This window comes from Chiloscyllium punctatum, chromosome 4, assembly GCF_047496795.1.
Source record: "Chiloscyllium punctatum isolate Juve2018m chromosome 4, sChiPun1.3, whole genome shotgun sequence".
In the NCBI taxonomy this organism is placed as follows: Eukaryota; Metazoa; Chordata; class Chondrichthyes; order Orectolobiformes; family Hemiscylliidae; genus Chiloscyllium; species Chiloscyllium punctatum.
This window is the reverse complement of record NC_092742.1, coordinates 18,558,394-18,581,193: the sequence shown is the minus strand read 5'-3', so window position 1 is coordinate 18,581,193 and position 22,800 is coordinate 18,558,394. Positions and strand designations below refer to the sequence as shown.

At 40.5% G+C, this 22,800-nt stretch overlaps 1 protein-coding gene across 3 annotated transcripts in view; it reads right to left on the bottom strand.

Annotated features, from left to right (window-relative positions):
- Window positions 1-6,889: 6,889 nt before the first annotated feature.
- LOC140476100 (activator of 90 kDa heat shock protein ATPase homolog 1-like) overlaps window positions 6,890-22,800 on the bottom strand; it is a 38,789-nt gene continuing 22,878 nt past the window's right edge. For all 3 annotated transcript variants that reach the window (XM_072568172.1, XM_072568173.1, XM_072568176.1), the window contains exons 8-10: window positions 18,012-18,113; window positions 17,315-17,366; window positions 6,890-9,525 (exon numbers count right to left, since the gene is read on the bottom strand). In XM_072568172.1, the coding sequence (XP_072424273.1) occupies window positions 9,353-9,525; window positions 17,315-17,366; window positions 18,012-18,113 (327 nt within the window). In that variant the 3' untranslated portion in view covers window positions 6,890-9,352. The remainder of the gene's footprint in view (window positions 9,526-17,314; window positions 17,367-18,011; window positions 18,114-22,800) is intronic.

Genomic DNA, 22,800 nt, shown 5'->3' with positions numbered 1-22,800 from the left:
AAAGTCCTGTAGCTGATTTTCACTGTCTGACGATTGTAGTAATTAGAAACTTAACTGTCATTTTAAAGATCCATGAATGTGTGTGAGAGACAGAGTGTTATGTATGCATGAGAGATGTTCTTTCATACCTGGTATTCTATTTGGAAACAGTTAGATCAGTGGAACTTACAATGTATAGTCCTCACTGAGCTTGCTTGGTTGACTGTAACTAAGATCTTTTAATGCTGATTTGTGAAGAACTTCATCTAATTCTTTTTGAAGCACTGGCTAGCATTCTTTAATTGGAGTGCTTGATTGTACCTTTTTATGTATAAATATTCTGTCCCATATCTGGGACTAAAATATTAAAAAAAACTGCCTTAAGTCAACTGCTCCTCTTGTCATCTTTTTGTGTGTTCCTGAGTTTTCATGGCATGATTGCAGTGCCAAGTGAGGAGCTTGTGAAATGCAGTCATGGTTCAAATGTGAAGGTACAGCCTGTTTGTACAGAGCAGTGTTTCATGAGAAGATTGTCCATACTGCATACACTGGCTGACCATGTTGAGATGGTTTGGGGGTGGGGGAGGGAGCTCTTCTTGCTCAAACATGGTCAGAGTGGGGCATCTTCGCTGCATGTAATAAGGACACTGCAAGATTTTTATACTACCACTGAGTCAAGATTGATGTCTGTTGTCTTTCATAACTAGTGCTACTTCATTATCATGTTTCTGTTCTAAGTACCCCAGGTACTGTCCATAACAAGTTGGCACAACATTGACTGGAAGAAAGGTTTCACGGACATTTTGGCCTCTTTACAAAGCTTCATTTAAAAACATTTAAGACCATAAGGTATAGGAGCAGAATTAGATAATTCGGCTTATCTTGTCTTCTCTATTTGATGGTTGATATGTTTTTTGACCCCATTTTGCCTTACTAATGAAGAACCTATCTGCCTTAAATACACTCAATGAGTTGTCTCCACAACCTCCCGTAGAAGGGTTCTACAAATTAACCACCCTCTGCCTGAAGAGACTGCTCATCTCAGTTGTAAAGGGTCATCCCTTCACTCTGAGTGAAATAAAATGATGTGAAGTCCTTTGATTATAGGAGTTAGGAAGTCATGGTGAGATTGTACAGGACACCGGTGAGGCCTGTTCTGGAATACGGTGGCCAGGTCATCAGTTATAGGAAGAATATTATGATGTTGGAGAGGGCTCAGAAAAGATTTACAAGGATGTTGCCAAGTATGCAAGGTTTCAGTGATAAAGAAAGGCTGGGACATTTTTCAACTGCAGTGAAGGAGTTTGAAGAGCTTTATAAAATCATAAAGGATAAGGTGTTTTTTCCCTGGGGTGAGAAATCAAGACTAGAGGGCATATTTTTAAGGCAAGAGGAGAAACATTTAAAATGGACATGAGGGACATTTATTTTATAAAGTGTGGTTTGTCTATGGAATGAACTTTGAAAAAATTGTGGATGTGGGTACAGTTACAACATTTAAAAGACATTTGGATACATTCATTCATAAGAAATGTTTGCAGGGATATGTGCCAAGCATAAGCAGGTTGGATTAGTTTGGGATTATGGTCAGCATGGACTGGTTGGACCAAAGGGTCTGTTTCCATGCTGACTCCATAATTGTAAATGGATGTGAAACCTCATCTGGTTCCTTTTTAATTTTAGGGAAGGAAATCTGAAACCAGAACAAAGAGTGCAGAGGACACTGAAATCCTGCAAAGTATACAGTTAGGTTGAGCAAGTGGGCAAGAGCTTGGTAGATGGAGTGCAATGTTGGTCATCCATTTTGGTGGGAATAACAGCAAAATGGCCTATTTTTTGAAATGGTGAAGAACTGCAGCATGCTGCTGTGGAGTGGAGGTTCACTGCGTTGATTCAGAGTTGAGAGGGTTGGCTTATGAGGAGCGATTGAGTAGACTAGGATTATTAGATTACATTACATTACACTGTGGAAACAGGCCCTTCGGCCCAACAAGTCCACACCGACCCACCGAAGCGCAACCCACCCATACCCCTACATCTACCCCTTACCTAACACTACGGGCAATTTAGCATAGCCAATTCACCTGGCCTGCACATCTTTGGACTGTGGGAGGAAACCGGAGCACCTGGAGGAAACCCATGGAGAATGTGCAAACTCCACACAGTCAGTCGCCTGAGTATATTCATAGGAATGTAGAAGAATGAGGGCGTATTCTAGAAGCATAAAATTATGAAAGGAATGATTAGAATAGAAGCAGGGAGATTGTTTCCACTGGCCTATTCCTATTTCTAATATTGTTTTATAAGAATGAAGGGATTTTCCACAGACTTGTTGAATAGGTACAGTGCATTTTTATTGCAGATTTAGAGTATTTTCCTTTTACTCTTGCCAAAGGCAGATACCAAGCTTCATTAACATCTCGGCCTTAATTATTTTTTGATGCATTGCAGTGGGAAACAAGGGTACGAGAAAAGTGAACATTTGTAGTTTAAAATGAACAATCCAACAGAGATGCTTGAAAGCTCTCCACTTCCATCAAATGGATGAACCCAACACCAAAAGTGATCTCGTGCCAAAGAATGAGTGTGAACACAACTTGCAAAAACCTTAACTTTGATTTAGTTTTTTAAAAAAAACTAAAGAACATTAGTAACATTTCCTAATAGAAATGATCACTGAAGCAAAACTGGTGAAAGCTGTACATTTTATTAGTGCCTTTCTGGTTGGAATTGTTTGTGGAGGTGAAGAAGGGCTTATGTCTGAAATGTCGATTCTCCTGCTCCTCGGATGCTGCCGCCTGACCTGCTGTGTTTTTCCAGCACCACATTCTTCAACTCTGGTACTCCAGCATCTGCAGTCCTCACTTTCTCCTAGCATCCCCACCGACCCCTTGTAAACTTAAGGGCAGCCCATCTCATTCTCAGAATAGTTACAGATCTGACAATTTGATGAAACTGAGAAACAGGTGGCCATTTGGGCCTGCTCCATCATACAATGTGATAATGGCTGATTATATGCTGTTCCTGCTTTCTCCCCAAACATTTTGGTCCCTTTTGTCTTAAGCTACATTTAACTCCTCCGTTAGGACCTTCAATGTTTTGGCCTCAGCTGCTTTCTGTGGTAGAGAAATCCACAGGCTCACCACTCTCTAGGTGAAGAGATTTCTCATCTCAGTCCTAATACCCTATGCCTTGTCCTTAGGCAATGACCCTGGTCATGAGAATTAAACTGTTTTAGTTTCTGAAGTGTTTATGCAAGGAGACTTTGGAATCCTCAACTGTTAGGCCACCAAAATTTTTTAAAGTTTCATGTCTGTGTACTCAAAGGAATTGCATTCAAATCTCCCTGACCCAAATTAAGTAGGAAGTTAGTGAGTTATGACAGCAGTGAAATTTCTCTGGAATTAGGTATCTGTAAAAAAAAGGGGGGGAAAATGCTGAAACTTTGTTTTGCTATTGTTGTTAATGTCTTTCTAGCTGTGGTATAAATAATAGCTAATTGGATACAAAATTGGCTTGATAGTAGAACGCATAATGGTACAAGAGAGTTGTTATTCAGACTGGATGCCTGCGACCAGTATGCCGCAAGGTGGGTGTTCTGTGTCCACTCACGTTCTTCATTTATAACAATGATTTGGAGGAGAATGGAGGAGGTTTGGTCACTAAGTTTGCAGATTACACCAAACTTTGCAGCAGACAGTAAAGGTGATTTTTCTAAGAGTACAATGAGATCTTGATCAGATGGGCCAAGTAGTAGTAGATGGAGAGTTTTATTTACTTAAATGTAAGTTGTTGCATTTCGGTAAGGCAAACCAGGATAAGACTTGTTTGTTAATGGTAGGGCCCTGGGGAGTGGTGTTAAATAGAGGGACCTAGGGTTGCAAGTTTAGTTTCTTGCATGTGGTGTCATAGACAGGGTGCTGAAAGAAATGTTTGGCATGCTTAAGCCCAGTATAGGTGTTGGGAATGTCTTATTACAGCTACACATGACATTGAGAAGGCCACTTATGGAATACTGCATGCAATGCTGGTCATCATGCTGCAGGAAGGATGTTGTTAAACTGGAGGGTTTGGGTTAGGAGTAGCTGGACAGCATTGGAGGCTGAGGGGTTACCTTATGGAGGTTTATAAACTGAGGAGGTGAATAGCTAAAGGTCTTGTTCATAAGCTACAGCAGTCGAGAACTGGAGGGCATAGGTTTAAGGCAATAGGGGGTGTATGTATGGAAGCTGCCAGAGGAGAGGAATGATAGAAGTAGGTACAATTATACCTGTCCTTTGCATATAACATTTCAAAGACATTTGGAAATGTTATGAACCAAATGTAGGCAAATAGGACCTGTCAGCATAAACAAGTTAGGGCAGATGGTCTATTTCCATGTGTTTACTGTATGACTCCAATAGCTTTGCTTTCTTTGTGTTGCATAATTAAGCTCAGTCATTCAAGAACATCAACAGCTATCACCATAACTAAAAATAAAATGGTGATCCATCAAAATGTTTCATTGAGATTTGATTTATGACCCCAGCTGATATTTCTGAACAACTGTTTCAATGAGTTTGTCTTGTTTTTCTTAACTCCCAGCGGAGTGGTTTCCCACCAGGCTGTGACAAGAGGTGTACGGTGAAATCAGTAGAAAAAGCAACAGTGCTTCCCAATATCTTATCAGGCATGCTTATTGCAACAGTGGGAGGGTGGAAACAGTTCAGTATCTGATTAGCAGCACCATGCACCAGTCAGTACATGGGGACAGTGAATCTCTCACCTTGGGCCTTTGCCCCTTTTGCTAGGTATGCACTGCTGCAACCATGGGTTTGCAGCAGAGCAGAACATAGTGAGCGTGGGAGTAGCAACATGCAGAGCTCACCCTTTGGAGTTGAATCTGGGTCATAATTCAAGTCAAGTCTCAATGAATTATCTTGATGGATCATTTTTTAAAAAAAAGTTATGGTGACAGTTGCTGTTAATGTTCTTCAACAACAGCATAATTATGCAACACAAAGAAAGCAAAGCTATTGGAATCAGTAATGCAACATGGAAACAGTTTAGCCCCAAGTTATCAATGCTGAGCGGTTTGTGTTGTACATAGTGTATTCCATCACTCCTCACTTGTGGCATGTAGACTGTAGAATTGCTTGCTGCAGTATTTCTAGCCTGAACTGCTCTTGTAGTCAGTGTTTATGTGGCGAATTTAGTTCAGTTTCTGGTCAATAAGTCCCAGGATGTGGAGTAACAGTAACACCATTAAAATGTCAAGGGACAGTGGTTAGATTGTCTCAACCTGTCATTTATGTGGCATGACTATTACTTGCCTCTGGATGTTGTCCAGATCTTTTTGCACTTGAACATGGTCAGCTTCAGTATTTGAATTATCACAAAAGATGAACATTGTGTAATCATCATGTATCCTGGTGGCTAGTTTTCTGCTTGTTTGTCCACTGTTGTATTTGTTACAGTGCTCGCAAGGTATTTTGTCAATGACATTATACAGACAACAAGCAAAACTAGAGTTGTGGGATATAGGTAAAGTAAAGTAGTGTTACTTGTGCAATCATAATAACTTATGCAATGTAAATGAACTCACCAGTGTATAATTGTTTCAACCAAGAGCTGACTCAACAAGAATGAAAACTGAAGGAAATATAATTGTTTTTGTGTTAGCTAAAATGTGCATACAAGAATGAAACGTGCCCGCAAACAATGGTAGATGTTACAGACAAATCAGGTGCTGTGAGGATGTAGGTTAAGCCAGATATGCTTGTACAAAACAGTAGTTATAAGCATCTGTTTCCCACATCTACAAAAACAAAAAAAAAACAATTAAAAAAGGTCATAAGGTTCAATTATGGTTGAGGAACAGGAGGAAATGTCACAAGGGAAACAGATGGCAATGAAGGAGGATATACCTAACAATGGACCACAGCAGGATGATGTGGTGAAATGGCCAAGTAAAACTTGTACTTTTGTTATGTACAAGGCCAGATAAGGCAAGCATATAAACAATAGTAATGGGCACTGGGGTTGGAGTAGTGAATCCTAAGATATGTACTTGCTAAACTCTGCATGTCTAGTTTAGGTGCCACACTTGCAAGCGTATAATAAACATACTGATTGTTTGCTTCAGATCTTGTCTCGGACTGAAGTTATTGAAGTGAGTGAGCTTAGTTTCTCACAGGGTCTTTCAAATTAATCAGCTGCTGTTTTAATGTATGGTGGGTTTGTGAGCTACCACAATGCCAAGGGGTCTGAATAGTCTGGCAGTCATTTCAGATAGGTCTTTGATGTAGGGGAGTGTGGTTAGGATTCATTATCAATTAGTTACAGACATAACCCACTCACTTTACGTACCGATGAAGGAGGACACCACTTCAACAGGGACTCCCATCAATCCTAGGATAGGCCAAACAGAGGCACACAAATTCCTAGAAGCATGACATTCCAATCAGAACTCTAAACAAACACTGACTTGGATCCCATTTACCACCCCTGAGAAAAACAGGAAATGACACCATGGGAAATGATGTCACCACAAAATGACACCACCAACCCAGAAACCCAAATAGAAAGCAGGCTATATCACCAGTGCTTCATCCGTGAAATTGTTGGGACTATTCTCCTTGGAGAGAAAGTAGCTGAGGGGAAATTTGATAAGGAGAAGGTTCTCTTGCTTCTAGAAAGGAAGATCAAGATGATATAGATGTAAAGTGATATTACTTTTGCATAAGAGAAAGAAATTCTCAGCAAGTTGTTGAATCTACACCATTCTTTTGAACCAAGACTCATTATTCTCATGTTATCCTTTATCAGAATCCTTCTCCCTTCACACTAATTTGTAGCCAAAAAACTAAAACTATGCTTAAAACAATTAATTGGCACATTCAAGACACTGGAAATCTAGGCACACAAAATGTTAAGTAGAAATTGTATTTAATAAAGTTAGTTGTGACAGTGTCATATGTACATGGGGATGGACAACCAACCTACACCTACTGTTCAGACAATTCAGTATGTTAAACCAAATATCTACTAATCCACTGTTGCCAACTGCAAGAGATCAGGCTTAAAAAAAACTTTAGTTCCACAAAAAGCACAATGCACAAGTCACCTGAATTAAATCTTGTAGTTTGATCCAATCAATCTGAATAAACCTTTCTCGCTGATAATAGGGTTGAAAGGCACACAACATAGTCAGCAACTTGGTGGACAGCAGGAGATATCTTGTTTGTTATGAATTGCAATCAACTCCAGGATAATTTGCCCCAGTCTGCTGTCAGCTGGAATAAAATGGCTGTTCACCTGCAACCTTTTTTCAAAAAAGTTGCTGTGGAAATCAAGATGAAATGATAAAGGAATAATTTTGGCAAGACAAATAAAAAGGGAGTTACTTTTTACCCTCCATACTAGTAAAAATCTGATTAGAGAGGGAACAGACAATATTATTACTAACTGCCCTCAGAAACTAAAACATGTAGATGATCTGAAATTGCTGAACTCAAAATTCCAAGTGCAGAAAATGGTCAAATGTGCAGTCACTTTGCACTATAACCCCTGCTATCACTTAATCTTTCCCAAACACCTCCCATAGGCAATTGTTACTCTAGCTCACTTGCTACTCATCCTCTACTTGATTAAAACTATTACATATCCAATTTTTCAGCCCCCAGTTGATTTTAAACTTTTGTTTTCTCTCCACATGCGCTGTCAGACCTGCTGTGTATTGCCAGATTTTTCTATTTCTTTCTAATATTTACCTAGATTTCCTTAAAATGAATTGATGCTACTTGCTTCAAATGTCACAGATTTCTCAAATTTTCTGAATTTCATTGTTGAGTACCTTATATTTGTAGCACCTAGTTCTTTCTTCACAGATCAAATTTTGTGCATTCATTGCCAATAAACTTTTCATAGGAAGTGTGGGCTAGCACTTGACAGCAAATTATGTTCCTTCAATGTCAAAAATTAACCACTCTAGTACAGATAAGGAACAATTTAACAGTGAAATCAAATTTCCCTAGGACATTTCTAGTTGATTTTAAAATGCAATTCTTTCCCGAGTTTCACTTAGGTTTTCTCTTTTCCACTCACACCTACACTCTAAATTCCTCTTGCTTTGTGTTCCTATTTAACTCAGGTTTATTTTCAGTGTTTGTTTTTTTTCAAATCTTGAACCTCAGTACTCTGGAGATTTTCAAATGCTGTACTTTCTTCAGCCTGTCATTATTAGCTCATACTTCCAACAAACGGCATAAAATTCTAATTTGAAGGGCAAATTTAATAAAAACACATGCACAATGCTCTGCTCTAGCAATTTCCAATGCCAGTATCAAGGCTACCTATTCTATGTGCTCTCAAAAAAAAACTCATTTCAAGCTGACTTTTGAGGGAAAAAAAAGTGTTAAATTAGGAAATCTGATTATTTACTCCCTTGCAGTTCCTTTGAAAGATGCAGTATTGCCTGTTATGGAATGAAAACAAAACAAGTTTCACAGTTTTGCAAATAGTAGCTTTGATGGACTTTCATATGATTTAATGTTTGCAAGTGGTCCACTTCAATGAACTCATAACTGAAACCCAACTGAAAAAGTTCTTGCTAATGACAGCAATTACATTAGAACATACTTGAAATGCACCTAATCCACCAGTCATTTAAAATAATTACATTTGACAAAAACAAACCATCAGTAAAGTTTTTCTTCCACTCCTAGCTTTTATTTGATCCTGTCACTGTCACATTGCTATACTGAGTTTATCTCAGTGAGCAAGCATCAGATGCAAACAGATGGTTGGTTTGAAATCTGCTTTTCCTGAATAGCTGCAAAAAGGTAAAAGGTGCCCTTTTCAGATTTTGGGAGTAGGCAAATACTGCACATGGAGTAAAAGGGAATGAGAGATTTATGGTTTGTAGGTGAGTTAGTGGTGGGTGGGAGAGGTGGGGGAAGACAAAGAGGAGGAGAGAGGGAGGGGCAGAAAGCAGAAGTAAAAAAACTTAAGGGAAGGCAAGAAACTTCTTTAATCTCTCATTCGCTCTTCATGTACTCAATCCACACAAATGAAAACTGAAAGTACGTTGCAGTTACTACTGGTGATGAGATCTAGTCTTTTACACATCTCTACAAAATAGTGGAAAATTCTCAGATCTCAATTTCACAATTGACACAATTGACTCTCATTCTTTCCCATTCTAAGGCTGTACTTAACTGAATGGAGATTTTTGGCTGCTGGAATAAAGAAAAAGACATTCTTTTGAAAGTATCCACTGTCATAGTTGCAGGTTAGCTGAACTAACAGAATGAACAGAACAGTGAAATGAACAAAGGTCTAAAGCTTTTCGGTATTCATAAGTTAGCTAGGAGTTTTCAGATAGATCATCCCTTTAAAACAATCGTACATTGTATCCAAAAGTCTGCTTAATGCCTTCAAAGTAATAACGCTGCCACCCTGATTTCGTCTGCTCTTCCTCCCCTACTGGGACACCTTTGCACTCCACTTGAAGTTCTGTTCCATCATCCTTGCTGCAGAAACTTAGTTTTATAGTTGCATAATGTTCTGAAAATAAGGTAATCACAATTACCAAGTTTTTCAACAATCAGGCAAAATTAAACTTCAGATTTGAAAATCAAATGAAATGAAGTAAACCACAATTACATAATGCATTTTAAACATGTAATAATTTAGCTTGTGGTACACAACTTTACATAGAAAAACCCCAATACACTTTGCAAATGCAAACCAAACAAAAATCTGACAAAGGCAGATTGCATTTATCTAAATTAAATTCTAGGTTCTGCAATTTGGAAAGGCAATCAGGGCAGGACATATACACTTAATGCTAAGGTTTGGGGAATGTTGCTGAACAAAGAGACCTTGGAATGCAGATTCACAGTTCCTAGAAAGGAGAGTGGCAGGTAGATAAGATAGTGAAGGCAGTGTTTGGTATGCTTTCTTTTATTGGTCAGTGCATGGAGTACTGAGTTGGAAGGTCATGTTGCGGCCGTACAAGACATTAGTATTCCACAAGTGGCCTAACCATGTGTAATTTTGGTCTTCTTCCAATAGGATGTTGTGAAACTTGAAATGGTTCAGAAAGGATTTAAAGGATATTGCTGGGGTTGGAGTGTTTGAGCTGTAGGGAGAGGCTAAATATGCTGGGGCTGTTTATCCTGGATCAAAGGCTGACGATGGACCTTAGAGATTTATAAAGTCATGAGGGACGTGGATAGGGTAAATGGACAAGGTCTTTTCCCTGGGCTGGACTGGTCCACGACTAGATGGCGTAGGTTTAAAGTGAGAGGGGAAAAATATAAAGAAACCTAAGGGGCAACTTTTTAATGCAGATGGTGGTGCATGTATGGTATGAGCTACCAGAGGAAGTGGTGGAGGCTGGTACAATTACAAGATTTAAAAAGCATCTGGATGGGCATATGAATAGAAAGTGTTGAGAGGAATATGGGCCATCTGCTGGCAAATGGGACTAAATTATGTGGTCAGCATGGACAAGCTGGACTGAAGGGTCTGTTTTCATGCTGTATATCTAAGACTGAAAATGTATGCCCTAAAGCTCAGTGTCAAAATTTAAAAGAGGGTCTTCCTTAGATGGAATTTTAACCTGGGATAAAAGGCAGCTGAAGACCTCTGCCTAGAATTAGAGTGAAGAGATTTTAGGGTGCAAAACAAAAGGCCTGAAGTAGATGTGGCAGCAGTTGCTGTGGTTGGGAGCAGAGAGCTGCTTTTTTTAAAAAACACTGCAGTCCTTAGGATATGGAGACAGCAACAGTGCACAAAGATTAAGTTCCAGGATTTTGACCCAGTGAAGGAAGACATATTATAGTATGGCTTGGCGGGAAATTTGCAGATGGTGCTTCCATGTTTCTGCAGCCCTTGAGGTAACAGAATTTGTGTGTTTAAGAGGCTGTTGGTGGCACCTCAAATGTGTTACTGCAGTGCAACCTGCAAATTATACACATTCTTTCTATTGTGGTAGTGAAAGTGGTGAGTGTTGACAGTAATAGATGCTGGACCAATTAAGTAGGCTACTTTACTCTGAGGGATGGCAAACTTTAGCCTTGAAGTTGCACTTATCCTGGCAAGTAGAGTGTACTCCATCACACTGTTGACTTGTGCCCTGCAGATGGATAGGGTTAGGGAATTAGATGTGGAATTGCCTGCTGCAGGATTACAAAACATGTGATCTGTTCTTGTAGCCAGAGTATTCATATGCTAGTCCAGTTCAGTTTCTAGTCAAATGGTGATATCCAGGATGTTGCTTGGAATGCAATTCAACGTCAGGAGGCAATGGTTCAATTCTCTTGTCAGAGATGGTCATTGTCACCACCAGCGCAAGGTAATGTTTCTTGCCACTAAGTGTGGATACTGGCCAGGTCTTGGTGCAGAGGTACACAGATTGCTTCAGTATTGGAGGAGGAGGAGTTGTGAATGATGCGGAATACAGTGCAGTGTGCATCCACACTCTGACCTTGTGATGGAATGAAAATCATTCAGGAAGCAACTAAAAAGACACTACCCTAAGAAATTAGAATATTTACTCCCTTGCAGTTCCTTTGAAAGATGCAGTATTGCCTATTATGGAATGAAAATATACATTTCACAATTCTGCAAGGAGTAGCTTTGATGGACTTTCATATCATTTAATGTTTGTAAGTGGACAACTTCAATGAATTCATAACGGAGAAACTCCTACAGTGATCTCTTGGGGCTGAGGTGATTGACTATCAACCACCATAACCATCTTTAATAAAAGAAAACTGAATGCTGGAAATGAGAGCAAAACAAATTGCTGGAGAAACTGAACTAGTCTGGCAGCATTTGTGCACAAAGTAATAAACAATGTTTCAGGTAAAGTGATCCTTCTTCAGAGTTATTAGCAGTAGGGAAAAGTGGCATATATGCGGAGGAGGTTAGTAGTACAGGAAAAAGTACAGCTGGAAATAAGGACCACAAGTAGATGAAAAAAGTGCTGGTTGTGCTGAAATGGACAAGAGTGTGGGAGGTGGATAAGTGTACAAACAAAAATGGCATTCAGGTACTAAAATTATTGAACTCTACAGACCCTGCAGCCTTCAGGGTTTAAAGTGGAAAACAAGAAGCTGTTTCCTCCAGCTTGTGCTAAGCTTTACTGAAGCACTGCAGCAGGCCAAAGGTAGAAACATTGGTCATGGAACATTGCTAATAAGGGGAGCAACTGGTAGCTTAGGGTCATTTTTTTCAAACAGAATGTAGGTGTTCCAAAAAGTGGTCGCCCAATCGGTGTTTTGTCTCCCAAATGTAGAGGTCACACTGAGCAGTAAATACAATAGACTAGGTTGAGTGAAGTGCTGGTAAATTGCTGCTTAACCTGGAAGATGTCTGGGGCCCAACACTTCTGCTGCAGTCACAGAAGGTGTAACACCCACCTGGAGCCTTAAATAGTGAGGAGCATGGAATTAAACAGGCGGGTGTTACACCTTCTGTGGCTACAGCAGAAGTGTTGGCTCCATACATCTTCCAGATTAAACAGCAATTTACGTGCACCGCTCAATAGTCCACTGTACTCACCGTTGACAGAATGGTTTCCTCTAGATGAGGAAGACGAAATGAAGATTGGGCAACCGAACGCAAAAATCATATCGAGCTTTCAGTTACCTGTCACTTCAACACATTATTCCATGGCAAGTGTTTCCATCTCAGGGCTACTGCAGTGCTTGAGCAAAACTCAGTGTAAGCTGGCAAAATAGCATCTCACTGAACTTCAACATAAAGTTCAATACTTTCTTTCAATCCCTTACACACCCCACATCTGTAACAATACAGGCTGCTTTCAGAACAGGCAATTGTTTCCCACCAACTTATGGCCTCCATCATCAGCTTTTCTTTTACTCAAGCTTAACACCTGGTCCTCAGCACATACACCACTTTTTCCTAGCTACTAATAGTTTGGGAATAACGTCACTGGATCCGAAAGTGTTAACGCTGCTTTCCCTCCACAGACAATGCCAGTCCTGCTGAGTTTCTCCAGCTTTTCCCCCCCCCCCAAATTTGCTTAAACAAGTATGCGGTTTGGAAAATGTACAGGGTGATGGACTCAGGGGAATGTAGCACAAACAGCCAAGTTTCTGATACCGAGACCAGCTCTAATGTAATGGAGGGATAGGTCAGGTTCCAAGTGATCAACTGTGATAGGGACTCTAGTCAGAAGCAGACAGACAGATGTTTTTGTGGCTGACAGTGAGAGATCAGAATGGTGTGTTGCCTCCCTGGGCTAGGATCAAGATTATCTGAGTGTACAGAATATTCTCAAAGGTGAACAGGAACAGCAGGAGGCCATTGTGCACATTGGAAATAACGACATAGGAACAAAAAAAAATTCTGAAGGGAGAATATAGGAAAGTTAGGCATGAATTTAAAAAGGAGGTCCTCAAGGGCAGTAATATCTGGATTACTCCCAGTGCTACTAGTGAGTGCAGGAATAGGATAGAGCAGATGAATGAGTGGCTAAGGAGCTGGTGCAGGGGAGAAGGGTTCACATTTTTGGATCATTGGAATCTCTTCTGGGGTTGAAGTGATCTGTATAAGATTAGATTACACTTGAACTGGAAGGTGACAATATACTGGCAGGGACATTTGCGAGAGCTGCTCAGGAGGTTTTAAACTATTAAAGTGGGGGGAAACCAGGGAGATAGTGAGGAAAAAGATCAGAGAATGGTTCAGTGGGAAAAGGAGCAAATCAAACAACCAAATGTCAATGCAGGCAGGAACAAAGAATTAGGTAAATTAAACTGCATTTATTTCAATGCAAGAAGCTTAACAGGAAAGGAAGATGAACTCAGGGCTTGGTTAGGAACATGGGACTGGAGTGTCAGAGCAATTAGAGGCATGGTTCAGGGATGGACAGGATTGGCAACCTCATGTTCCAGGATACAAATGCTGTCGGAAGGATGGGGGAGGGGGTTCTGAGATACGAGGTGGAGTGGCATTTTTGATAAGGGATAGCATTATGACTGTACTTGGGGAAGATATTCCCAGGAATATTTACAGGAAAGTTATTTGGGTGGAACTGAGAAATAAGAAAGGGATTACCACCTTAGTGGGATTATACTATAGACCCCAGCCCAACAGTTAGCAAGAAATTGAGAAACAAATTTGCAAGATCTCAGCTATCTGTAAGAATAATAGGGTGGTTAAGGTAGGGGATTTTAGCTTTCCAAACAGACTGGGCCTGCCAGTGTTAAGGATTTAGATGGAGAGGAATTTGTTAGTCGTGTACAAGAAAACCTTCTGAAATCAGTATGTGGATCTACCTACTAGAGAAGGTGCAAAACTTTATTTACTCTTGGGAAATAAGGCAGGGCAGGTGACGGAGGTGTCAGTGGGAGAGCACTTTAGGGCCAGTGACCGTAATTCTATTAGTTTTAAATAGCTGATGGAAAAAGGATAGACTGGATCTAAAAGTTGAAGTTCTAAACTGGAGGAAGGCTAATTTTGACATTATTAGGTAAGAACTTTTAAGAGTTGATCGGGGCGAATGTTCACAGGTAAGGAGACAGCTGGAAAATGGGAAGCCTTCAAAAGTCAGATAATGAGAGTCTAGAAACAGTATGTTCCTGTTAGGGTGAAAGGCAAGGCTGTTAGGAAATGCTGGATGACTACAGAAATTGAGGTTTTAGTTAAGAAAAGGAGGAAGCATATGTCAGCTATAGACAGCACAGATCGAGTCAATCCTTACAGTATAAAGGCAGTATGAGTGTACTTAACAGGGAAATCAGGAGAGCAAAAAGGGGGCATAAGATAGCTTTGACAAATAGAGTTAAGGAGAATCCAAGGGCTTTTACAAATACATTAAGGACAAAAGGGCAACTAGGGAGAGAACAGGACCCCTCAAAGATCACCAAGGCTGCCCATGTGTGGAACCGTAGGGGTGGGGGGGGGGGGGGGGGGAAGATACTAAACTAGTACTTTGCATATGTCTATTGTGGTGAAGGACATGGAAGATACAAATGTGGGGAAATAGATGGTGACCTCCTGAAAAATATCCATATTACAGAGATGATGGTGCTGGATGTCTAAAAATGCATGAAGGTGCATAACTCCCCAGGACCTGATCAGGTGTATCTAGAACTCTATGGGAAGTAGGGAAGTGATTGTTGGGCTGAAAATGTGTTGCTGGAAAAGCGCAGGTCAGGCAGCATCCAAGGAATAGGAGAATTGACGTTTCGGGCATAAGCCTATTCCTGAAGGGCTTATGCCCGAAACATCGATTCTCCTGTTCCTTGGATGCTGCCTGACTTTGTGCTTTTCCAACAACATTTTCAGCTCTGATCTCCAGCATCTACAGTCCTCACTTTCTCCTCCAAGTGATTGTTGGGCCCCTTGCTGAATATTTGGAGCATCAACAATAACAGGCGAGATGCCAGAAGTCAGCTAACGTGATGCCACTATTTAAGAAAAGCTAGTAAGGAAAAGCTAGCAAAAAATAGACTGGTGAGCCTGACATCAGTGCTGGACAAGTTGTTGGAAGGAATCCTGAGGGATAAGATTTACATGTATTTGGATAGGCAAGCACTGATTAGGAATAGTCAACATGGCTTTATGCATAGGAAATCATGCCTCACAGACTTGATTTGAGTTTTTTGAAATAGCGAAGAGGATTGATGAGGACGGAGTGGAGAACGTGATCTATATGGACTTCAGTAAAGCATTCAACAAGGTTCCTCATGGTAGGCTGACTAGCAAGGTTAGATCACATGGAATACAGGAGAACTAACCACCTGGATACAGAATTGGCTCAAAAAAAAAGGTAGAAGACAGAAGATGGTGGAAGGTTGCTTTACAGACTACAGGCCTGTGACCAGTGGTGTGTCACAAGGATTGGTGCTGGGTCCACCACATTCTGCCATTATATAATGGATTTGGATGTGATTAAGGGAGGGACAGATAAGAAGTTTGTAGATGACACCAAAGTTGGAAGTGTAGTGGACAGCGAAGAAGGTTACCTCAGATTACAACGGGATCTTGACCAGATGGACTGAGAAGTGGCAGATGGATCTGAATTTAGATAAATGGGAGGTGCTGTATTTTGGAAAGGCAAATCAAAGCAGCACTTATACCCTTAACGGTATGATCCTGGGGAGTGTTGCTGAACAAAGGGATCTTGGACTGCAGGTTCATAGTTCCTTGGAAGTGGAGTCTCAGGTAGATAGGATAGTGAAGATGGTGTTTACTGTGCTTTCCTTTATTGATCAGAACATTGAGTATTCGAGTTAGGAGATCATGTTGCAGCTGTACAGGACATTGGTTAGGCCACTTTTGAAATGGTGCACACAATTCTGCTCTGCCAGTTTCACAACGTTTTCCCTGTAGGAGGCAAAGGATCAGAAAAGATTTACAAAAGATGTTGCCAGAGTTGGAGGATTTGAGCTATAAGGAAAGGCTGAATGGGCTGGGACTGTTCCCAGAGCATTGGAGGCTCAGGGTGATCTTATATAGAGGTTTATAAAGATCATGAGGGGCATAGACAGGGTAAACAGGCAAAGTCTTTTTCCTGGGTTTGGGGAACCCAGGGCTAGAGGGCATAGGTTTAGGGAGAGAGGGGTAACATTTTAAAAAAAAGGGACTTAAGGGACAGGTACAAAATGTTTAAAAGGGCATTATCATGGGAACATGAATAGGAAGGTTTAGAGCAATATGGGCCAAGGGCTGGCAAACGGGACTAGATTAGTTTAGGATATCTGGTCAGCATGGACGAGTCAGACAGAAGGGTCTTTTTCTGTGCTGTACATCTTTATGACTAACTTACTTTGTCAGGTATGACTCCAACTAGCAGAGATCCCATATTCCCCAATGATTCCCATTGACTCCAGTTTTCTTGAAGCTTTTGATGCCATACTGTCAAATGCTACTTTATGGTAACTACCCTCACTCCACCAAGTTCGACTCTTTGTCCATGGTTGGATCAAGTTAATGAGAAGGGAGCTGAATGGCTGTCTTATTCCAACCTGAAATGTCAGAGATCAGGTTATTCTTTTACAGGTGTTATCAAGTGGTACTATCAAAGACTCCCCTCCATCACTGACAATAGAGGAGACAAAGGATAGTAATTGGCCAGGTTTAATTTGTCCTGCTGCTTGTTTACAGGACTTGAATAATTTTTTATATAGTTAGGTAGATGTCAATGTTGTAACTGTACTGAAACAACTTGGCTGGGCTAGAATCAAGTGTATACATTGTATGGCACTACTCATTAATGCATTGAGAACTTTAGCCAATATAAAGTTTAGTCAAATCCTTGCGCTGTAGGGTACAGTTATATTTAACAATTAACTCTACAGTGACAAAAACATACCAGTTGGCCATGACTTGTACCTCCATTTCATAATAATCCGTTGCTCGGAAACCTGGTCAATAAAATTAGGTCATCAGTATGTTGATAGTGTTTATGTGAAAACATCACCACTAACAGCAAGCACTACTCCCCATGGTCATTCCCCTCTAGAAGTCAGAACTTACTCTAACATCCTTCACATAGCAAAGAAAAAACAAAAATTATGAAGTCACTACACTAAAATTAGCCTTAGTTAAGAGACTTCAGCACTGCAAAATGTTACTACAGATTCACATCGCATGTGGTTTTGAATTTCTCTTCTCCAAAAACTGGAGAAGTAACAAGCTTGGGAAGGCTTTTCCCTTGTAAACACCAGGAACCAAAATTTTTTGGATAAGTGTGGGGGAAAAGCAAATCAAATAAAACTTTGATTCAAAAATTCTTCCCGTATCACTACCCCTGCCCCCAATCAATTTATGGAGTGTGATCCCAGAAATTAAACTTTAAGTATACCCATTCAACATTACCATATGGGTTCTTATATCTAATTTGGTGTTCAGAAATTAATATTTTTAAATCAAATCACGACCATATGGATAAATGTACCTTAGATTTAAACATCAAGAGGCATGGAAAGTTCACTTCAATTCCCAAGCCCCAAAAAGATTTTTAAAGTCCCAAACTTGTAATGCAAGATTTTAAAATCACAGACACTCACCAGTTCCAAGAATTCCCCACTGACATTCCCGTCTAGAAGTCGGAACTTCCCTCCTTTTGTAGCCTCAACAACTGCTGGTGCATGTGTGAAAGCCTGAATAAGCTAAAATAAGATGAACAGTATCACGTCAGTTTTAGAACAACGAAACGTATAACAATGGTTTCTCTCTCTCCCCTCAACTCCATTAATGTTGTTAACAACAACTGTTTCATTTTAATGAAACAAGTTCTGAGACAGAACTAATTACAATACCAGAGAAATGAGTTGATAATCAAATCTTTTAACATGACAATTACCTACTAGAAGGGTGAACTAAATATTTTGTGCATTTCAAATTTAATTTTAGTTCAATTCAACTCTGCCTAAGGTTCTGGAGTGGTCAAATGTAACAAGGAAGGAGGGAAGTCAAACAACTACAATGAACTTTCAAATTTGTGCCATGCAACCATTTTAATATAGGTCATGTGTAGCTGTTTATTCCTTGCATGGTGGGTTATGGGTTGCTACATATTTCATAGCTTAAAAAAAATTGATTATAGATCAGCTAGCTGGAGTCATTGGGAAACAATCCATTAAAGCATGAACAAAAAGTCAGTTTAAATAGGCAGTCAACAGTTTGATGAAAGTTAAAATTAGTTTGATAAATCTAACTAGTACGATAACAGTACATGTGACTGAGAAATCAATGGATGCTCTATATTTGATTTTTAAGAGGAATTCTATAAAGTTAAAGATTACTGTGCAAGATAAAGACTCATGAGATTGGGGTAGAGGCTTGGTTTGACAGAAGAAATTATAGCCTGTCAAATAAAGTTACTGCTGGGATGCTGCAAAGATCATCAACTGAAATCTACTTTAATTATGGAGATAAAAAGGCATCAACCACAGCATATCCAAGTTTGTCAATAACAATACTAGATTTAAAAGTAGGCTGTGAAGATGACAATTTGCACAGGGATACAGAGGATTTTGTGGACAGGACAGTGCAGAGATAGAAATGGAGAAATATTTTATCATCTTGAAGAATAAATTCATATCACCATAGAAACAAAATAATAAAATCCTGATATCTAGAAAAATTGATGTCATGTGACTGGTTTTCAGAGGTCAAGCTAGCTATTAGGAAGGCAAATTATATGCAAGGTGATTGAGTACAAGATTAAGGAAGTTTTACAATTGTTAGAGACCTTTGATATCCAGAGTTTTGGTCTTCTTTACCCAAACAGAAGACTATACTTGCCTTAAAACCAAACTAGTGGTGGCAGCACAGAGCTGGACAGTCAGGAGGGACTTGCCCTGAGACTCCTCAGCACTGACTTTAGAATCCACAAAGTCTCATGGCTTCAGGTTAGAAACAGGCAAGGAAACGTACTGCTGATTACTCTTCTCCTCCAGCTGACAAATCAGTACTCAGTGTTAAACAACATTTGAAGGAAGCACTGAGGGTGCCATGGCCATAAAATGTATTGTGCGCATGTGAATGTAATTTTTTTGGCGGGGGTGGGGAAGAGAGAAAGAGGAGAAGTCACTATCCACATGGGTCCAAAAGGACATTGCTGCTGGATGAGCTCTGTGGCAGGTGGTGAAAGAACAAAGAGATAAAAAAAACATTTCACCTCATCCTTACCGGTCTACCAGCTGCAGATGCATCTGTATCATTAAGAGTGGCCACTGTACAGTCCGTGGAGATGAAGTCCTGCCTTTATATTAAAAACACACTCCATTTGGTGTGGCACTAATCAGCATGCCAAAAATGGGAGACTTCAACCAAATGTAGCAATTCAAGACTGGGCATTCATGAGACACTGTTGGCCATCAACAGAATTGTACTCCAGTGCAATCTGTAACTTCATGCCCTGGTATATACCAACTCACCTACTACCACCAAACCAGGCTCAAATGGATAGTTCAGGAGGGCATGCTAGAAACAGCTTAAGGCATATCTATGACACCAACTTTTCAGGTCAATGTGGTGAAGCTACTTAATAGACTTCTTGCATGCCAAACAGCACAAGCGGGAAGTAACAGGCAGAGGTAAGTGATCCCACAGCCAGGAGATCAAATCTAAGTCTGCAGTCCTGCACATAAAGTCATGAATGGTGGTAGACATTTAAACAACTCACTAGAGACAACACCACAGATATCCTTTTCCTAATGGTAGAACAGCACAACACATCATAAAAGGATGTGTCTGCAGCACTTACAACAATTTTCAGCCAAAGTACCAAGTGGACCATCCATCTCAGCCTTCTCCAGTGGTCCCCAGCATCACAGATACCAGTCTTCATCCAATTCAATCAAAAAAAATGTCATTGTGTACCAAGGGCAAATTCTCCACTGGTTGGTGTAGTATGTGGCACTTTAGAAGATGGTTTTGGTTGTTGGAGGTCAGTTACCTTAGCTCCGGGACAACTCTGAAGCAGTTCCTCAGGGTAGTGTCCTAGACATAAACATCTTCAGCTGTTTCATCAATGACCTTCCCTCAGTCATCAAGTCTGAAGTGGGGATCTTCACTGATCAGTGTTCAGCAACATTTGTGACTCCCCAGATACTGAAGCAGTCCATGTTTGAATCTGGATAATGTCCAGGCTTGTGCTAATAAGTGGCAAGGACCATTCATGCCACACAAACACCAGGCAATGACCATCTCCAATAACAGACAATCTAATCACCACCTATTGACATTCAATGGGGTTACCATCACTGAATTCCCCACAAACATCCTGGGAGGGTTACTACTGACCAGAAACTCTACTGCACTCACTGCATAAACGCAATGGCTCCAAGAGCAGGTGAAAGACTAGGAATACAGTGACAAGTAACTCTTAACTCCGAAAAGCCTGTTGACCACTTAAAAGGCACAAGTCAAGATTGCAATGGAATACTCCCCACTTGCCTGGATGGGGGCAGCTCAACACTCAAGAAGCTTGATACCATCCAGGGAAAAGCAGCTTGTTTGGTTGGCACCATATTCACAAGCATCTACTCCTACCACCACCCAACCCTCAGTACACACTGTTGTTATCTACAAGATGCACTGCAGATATTCAAAGATCCTTAGACAGGACTTTCCAAACCCATGACCACTTCCATCTAAGAGGGCAAGGGCAGCAGATGTATGGGAACACCACCACCTGAAAGTTCTCCTCCAAGCCACTCACCATCCTGACTTGAAGATATCTTTTCCTTCCTTCACTGTTGCTAGATCCAAATGGCATTCTGCATTAACCTATAGCATGTGGACTGCAGCAGATAATCCCTACAGCGTGGAAGCAGACCACATAAGCCCATCAAGCCCATCTGAGGAGCATCCCACCCTGACCCATCCCCTACCCTATCCCTGCATTTCCCTTGGTTTTTCCACTTAAGCTGCTCATCTTTGGATGGGAGGAAATAAGAGCACCCAGAGGAAATGTATGCAGATATGGGGAAAATATGCAAATTCCACAGTCACCCAAGGGTGGACGTGGACCCTGGCGTTATGAGGCAGCATTGTTAACTACTGAGCCATCCTCCACCAGTACACAACCACCTTCTCATGGGCACTTAGGGACAGGCAACAAATGCTGGCCAGCCAGCAATGCCCACATCCCACAGGTGAATTACATAAAAACTATTTCCATGAAGGTGATTGGTAGTCTACAACTAATCAAGCTTTTACAATCAAATCAAGCTTGGTGTGGTGCTCTCACCTGCGTTTTGGAAAGCTGTAGGTTTCAAAATATTTGAACACATTTAAAACTTTGAGAGAAAATGAACAGCCAGTTAGACAAGCACAAATAGAGGAGAGCCAGTATGGATTGAAGGGTAAATTATGTTTAATTAACTGGACTCTTTTTGGTGAGGTAATGAAGGGCAGTGTTGTTGATTACTGTACATCAATTTTTAAAGTATGATAAAAGCATTTACAAAAGACTTTAGCAAAACAAACTTCCTGGGCATAACACTGGCCAAGGATTAGCAAAGATGATAAATTGTACTCCTTTCTTGACTAGGAGTAGGGGATATCTGGAAATCTGCATTGTTCACCACTAGCACCACTGCAGTCAGATATAATGACGGGTTTTGTAGAGGACATGGAAGTTGTACAGCAAACTGTAAGAAAGGCTTACTATTGCAAAGTTGTCCGACAGGCTGATGTAATGACACGGACAAATAAAATTCAAAAAGAAAGAGGTGAAGTAAAGGGGGCGGGGGATGCAGCAACAATACATTTGCTTTTAATATTGTACCACTTTAACAAAAACAATCAAGACCAGACAGCATTTGGCACAAATCTTTGAAGGTGACAGGAGAGATTAGCAAAACAATTAAGAGAATATACAGAATTGAGTTATTTCAAGAGGCAAAAGCAAAGTACCTGTGCTAACAGCCATAAAACACTACTGGTATCCAATTTGACCACTACCAGTTAAGGATACAAAGATTTGAGGTTGAGGTTAAGGTTAAGAAGTAGAGAATGAATCCAAGTGAGAAATTAATTACATGAACGTAGCTGGTTTCCTTGGTAGCTTGAAAGCCTCGAAAGACTTGTAAGGATCCCATGCAAGGATACCCAGCATGAGCAAAACCAGTGTTGTGTACAAAATCCCATGCAAGGACTGCACAAAACACTACATAGGACAAACAGGAAGACAGCTAACGATCCGCATCCATGAACACCAACCAGCCACGAAATGACATGACCAGCTATCCTTAGTAGCCACACACTCAGATGACAAGCAACACGAGTTCGACTGGGACAACACTACTATTATAGGACAAGCCGAACAGAGAACAGCCAGGCAAT